This window comes from Dermacentor andersoni, chromosome 5 (assembly GCF_023375885.2).
Source record: "Dermacentor andersoni chromosome 5, qqDerAnde1_hic_scaffold, whole genome shotgun sequence".
NCBI lineage: Eukaryota > Metazoa > Arthropoda > Arachnida > Ixodida > Ixodidae > Dermacentor > Dermacentor andersoni.
In genome coordinates, this window is record NC_092818.1 from 33,803,740 (window position 1) to 33,809,008 (window position 5,269).

The window sequence follows — 5,269 nt, forward strand, 5'->3', positions numbered from 1 at the left end:
AAACCGGCGTGCAGGGAAGCCTGCGTGCGGGAAGAATAATCTCTTGTTAGGGCGCTGTAAACTGGGCACTCCCACTGCTGCCAGTATATCGTTGGGCAGTCGATTCCTCGATTTATATAGGCAGCAGCTGATGAGGGGCCAATGGGAGTGCAGGTAATGCGTTAATGCAGGTCATCGGCACGATCGCATTCAGATGTACTTTGCGATGAAGTGAGCCACGTTGAATTGCGCATACAGCGAAATCTTGGCCCAACGAAGGAAACCGGCGTACAGCGAAACCTGCGTGTGCGAAGAATACGTGTTGTAAGCGCGCTGCAATCTGGGCGCTGCCGCTGCGGCCAAGTAATCGTTGGTCAGCCGGTTCCTCGATTTATATCCGCAACAGCTGATGAGGCGCGAACGGGAGTTCAGGGCTCACGTTACGGCATATCACAGGCGTGATCGCTTTCAGATGATCTTTGCGATGAAGAGAGCCACGGTGAATCGTCCAGGGAGCGAATTGTCGGCCCAAAGAAGGCAATCGGCGTGCAGCGTAACCCTCATGTGCGAAGAATACGTGATGTTATCGCGCTGCAATCTGGGCGCTGTCGCTGCTCACAAGTAATCTTTGGTCAGTCGGTCCCTCGATTTATATTCGCAACAGCTGACGAGGGGCGAATGGAAGTTCAGGGCTCACGACATGGCAAATCACCGGCGTTACCGCTTTTAAATGTTCTTTGCGATGAAGAGAGCCGCGTTGAATGTGGAGTGTCAAACAGCGGAGTGTCAAACGAAAGAAGGCAACTGGAAGGAACGAAAACCTGCGTTTGCGAAGAAGACGTCTTGCTAGCGCGCTGCAATCTGGGCGCTCCCGCTGCTGCCAAGTGATCGTTGGCCAGTCGCTTCCTTGATTTTAATCCGAAACAGCTGATGAGGGGCGAATCGGAGTGCAGGCATTACGTTACGGCACGTCATCGGCATCATCCATTTGAGATGATCGCTGCGATCAAGAGAGCCACGGCGAATCTCGCAGACAGCGGAATCTAGTCCCAACGAAGGCAATCGGCGTGTGTGTGTGTGAAATGATTTTAGAGAGAATGGAAGAGATAAGTGCAGTGCAGTAACTTTCTCTCACAGGAGGACACCTCAACAGCACTGTGCGGGGAAAGGGGTGTGGGGACAAAAAGATGAGAGAGGTTAAGAGGAGGCGGCAAAAAGTAAAAAAAAAAACATAGGAGAAAGCGGGGCTCGGAGCCGCCCTCTTAATTGTTTCGAACTGCAAAAACTGCATGCTCAAACATCTAGACAAATGGACACAAAAAAATGCATTGCAAATTAATGTGAGCAAAACAAAAGCAGTTTTTTTTCGGGCCAAGAATAAACAAGTTACTCTGACAAAAGAAATATACTTTAAATCTTGTCCGCTAGAAATAGTACCCCAGTTTAAAACTCTGGGCGTTGTGTTTAACCAGCAGATGTCCTGGGACGATCATGTGGCCCACATTACTTCCAAATTATCACAAATAATTGGTCTGCTCTATCGCAACCGTGAAATCTTACCCTCTTGTGTTATGATGTTAGTTTATTACTCTTTATTTAATTCTCGCCTTAACTATTGTAGCCTTATCTGGGGAACTACAACACAGGCAAACCTGAACAAATTACTTGTATTACAAAAAAAAGCAATGCGGATTGTTAAGAGATTACCGAGGTTGCATCATACAAGAGAAATATTCTTAGAACACAATATAGTTCCAGTAACAAAAATCTACGACTATCGCCTCAGCCGAACACTTAAACAAGAACATTTAAACAAAACATCTTTTATTCAAGCTCTTTCAGGCCTGAGAAGGCGTGAACAAAGCTACAACACAAGAAATAAGGATATGTGGGAAATTAAAACATTTCGAACAACATATGGGCTACAAACGTTAGAACACCGGCTTCCACAACTTCTTAATGACCTATTGAGACAGGATATAACACTTCAATATGCCACATTTCAGACACTCTTGGCTTACTTTCTTTCCTAAACCTTTTCTTGTTATTTCTTTATGCAACTAAAGCCAAATCGTTTTACAGAAGTATGGCGTTACTCGGTGTTATTTCTGTTTTTTCTGTTAAAGTGCCTTTGCCATGTCATTGCATTGTGTAAACCATTAAAAGCCTTCTTTTTTTTTTAAGTTATGTACCAGATGCAGCCTTTATGTAATATGTTTATATATTGCTCTGTAGTGTAATGTGACCGCCGTGGGCAGTGCTTCTTTTTGTGTATTTTCTTTTTTCTGACTTTGTATGCTACTGCCAAATAAGGGGGGCCGTTGCTCTGTCAAGCTGTTGAAAGACAGCTTTTACTTCGGTCCCCCTGCATCATCATGTATGACGTGATGGTCGAAATAAACTTACTTACTTACTTACTAGTGCCGCAAGCACACACTTGACGATAGAGGAGTGGGCAACAGGAAAAAGCAGCGCGTTGGTCGTGTCGCGAGGCAGTCCCAAACGCCGATACGAAGAACACAAGTCCGTGCCCTCCACGCTGAAAGCAGGACAGTGAAGTAGGAGGTGCCCGAGCGTCTCGACATCGGCACAGTTACTGCACACGGCGCTGCCCTTTCCCTGCAGCCTATGTAGTCTGGCTGCCTTCATGTAGCAGCCGCCACGCAGGCGAAGGACGAACAAGCGTTCTTCGCGTGAGAGTCCGGCACGGGGGAGGATTCGAGAGAGAGAGATTCTTGTTTGGGAAGGAAGAAACATGGGGTAAAGTGCAGCGCAGTAACTGTCTCTCAGATGAGGACACCTCAACCGCGCTGCACAGGGGCGATGGGGTAGAAAAGAGTGGTGGAAGAGACAGGGAAGCAGCAGCAGCGGTCGAAACACCGTAGGTGTGGGGAGGGGGCTCAGAGGCGGTCGGCTAGGGCGATGTCCTCGGCGAACACCAGAATCGCTCGGAAGAGGCGCTTCTGGTTTTAAATGCAGCCCGTGGGGTGCAGCAGATTGTCTACCGTTGCACAGGGAAGGCTGTGTGCAGGGTAGACTTTTGCGAGGGCCACGCACGCGTTCGATAAAGTCGGGCACTCGCACAACAAGTGTTCCAACGTTTCGGTCGCGCCGCAGTCCCGGCATAAAGGGGAGAGGGCTCCTTGCAGACGATGCCTCCTCTCGGCGGGCCATACGGAACCGGTCCGCAAGGCAAGGAGGAAGGCGCGCTCGCGCCTAGTGAAGCCGGCCTCCGGGAGATGGGGTGGCGGGCGTCCGCGCGCAACACGGCCATCTGGGTGGCGCAGCGCGAGCTCGCGGCGGATTTTTACCAGCGCGGTGTCGAACGCGCTCACCCGTTTCGTGACTTGCGTGTTCGGGTCGTGTGCGCGTCGTGCAAGTTTGTCGACGGCCTCATTCCCGGTGACGCCGACGTGCGAAGGCACCCACTGCAGGCGAAGATCGAATCCCCGTTGCTGCAAAGCGTGGAGCCTGCACGCGACACGGTGGGCGAGCAGCGGGGCGCGTTCCTCAAGGAGCAGCTGCTGTAGGGCGGGCCTCGAGTCGGTGAGTATCGCCGCACGAGAGATGTGCGGCGATTGCTCGAGCACGTCCGCGGCCAGATGAATGCCTACGAGCTCAGCGGTGGTGGAGGATGCTCGGCAAGGCAGGCGGCACTGGTTCTCAATGCCGAGACTCGGGGCGATGCAGGCAGCAGCTGCGGAGCCGTCTTCGAGGACCGAGCCGTCCGTGTAAAGGTGCGCTCTCCCCGCCAGGTCGCCTTGTATCCTCGCTGCAGCCTCCTGCAGGATGGGGCAGAGAGGCGTGCGGTGCTTGGAGCGGATGCCTGGCAGTTCGAGACACACGTCCAGGGGCATGGAGAGACTCGGAGGCGGCCAGGCTGGTGGTGGAGCCGGCGGATCAGCCACGATGTTCTCGAACAGCTGCATCATCTTGCCCCCGCGTGATGAAGGGAGGTCCCGGAGGAGCGACAGGATGGGGCCCGTGCCGGGGGCTCGAGAGTGGCGCTCAATATGGTCAAGCGCGCGGAGATCAGCCGTCAGTGAAGGGGGCCAGGCACCAGTTTCGCCGAGCGTCTCCGCCAGTCGTAACATACGGGGGAGGCCGTGGCACACGCGAAGCACCCTGCGATGGTCGCGGTCAACGGCGCGCCACAGGGAGTCACGCACATCGCAGAGCGGCAGCGCGTAGAACACCCGCGAGCGCACCATCGCTCCATAAACACTGACGGCGAACGATGGAGGGCAGCCTTGCCAGCGCGCGAGGAGGCGGCTAACCGCACGCTCAACACGGAGAGAGGCGGCGCGCAGGCGTTTCACAGACGCGACCCATGTGAGGCGATGGTCGATGGTCAGACCGAGATAGGTCACCGTCGGCTCCCAGCTCAGTGAAACACCGTCGATGAGCACGCGGCCGGTGTGGCGGCGTGCGGCAGCGCGAGGGTGCACCATTATCGCCTCACTCTTGGTCGATGAGAGCTGCAGGCCGATGGCACGGAGGAAACCGGCGACTGAATCCAGGGCCGCCTGCAGTCCGCGTCGCATCTCGGCGATGTCAGACGTCGGCCCACGCACGTAGAGTGCTACGTCGTCCGCGTACACAACAGCACGCACAGGAAAACGGCCAGCTTTTGGTATGCACTCGATGATGGGAGCGAGGGTAAGGTTAAACAGAAATGGGCTCAACACACTACCCTAAGGCACACCGGTGGACACTGGCCGAGGCGAGCTGGTGGCCCGGCCCACGTGGACGACGAACTTCCTGTCGGCGAGGAAGGCCTGCACGTAGGCAAGCAGGCTGCCCACAACGACGAGGGCTCGCACAGCAGAGATGACGGACTCGTGCGGGAGGGTGTCAAAAGCGCTGCGCACGTCGAGTAGGAGAAGGAATGCGGCCTCTCCGGCGCGCCTGGCCTGCTCCAGCCTGCCGACAACAACGGCGAGGCAGTCTGCAGTGGAGCGCTGTGCTCGGAATCCGCACTGTTCGGGTGGAAGGGCACCGCGAGCGCGCGCAAACCACTGGAGTCTCGACAGTGCCATCGCCTGCATGGTCTTGCCCGGGAGAGATGTCAGCGAGACCGGCCTGTATGAAGCGAGTTCGCGCGAGGGTTTGCTGCGCTTGAGAACCGGCACCACGACAGCAGAGCACCACGACTCCGGTAGCGAGCCCTCGCGGAAGACGGCGTTGCAGGCGTCTAGGAGGTGCTGGCGCTGGGCGTCGTCGAGGTTGCGGAGCATCTGATGTGTGATGCCGTCTGCTCCGGGGGTGGTGCGGCGTCGCCTGCGGCGCA

At 55.4% G+C, this 5,269-nt stretch overlaps 1 protein-coding gene across 1 annotated transcript; it reads right to left on the reverse strand.

Annotated features, from left to right (window-relative positions):
* Positions 1-2,948: 2,948 nt before the first annotated feature.
* LOC140218528 (uncharacterized) lies at positions 2,949-4,523 on the reverse strand. The gene has a single exon (XM_072288301.1). It carries the CDS (start codon positions 4,521-4,523, stop codon positions 2,949-2,951), a length of 1,575 nt encoding a protein of 524 aa, XP_072144402.1.
* Between the last annotated feature and the right edge of the window lie 746 nt (positions 4,524-5,269).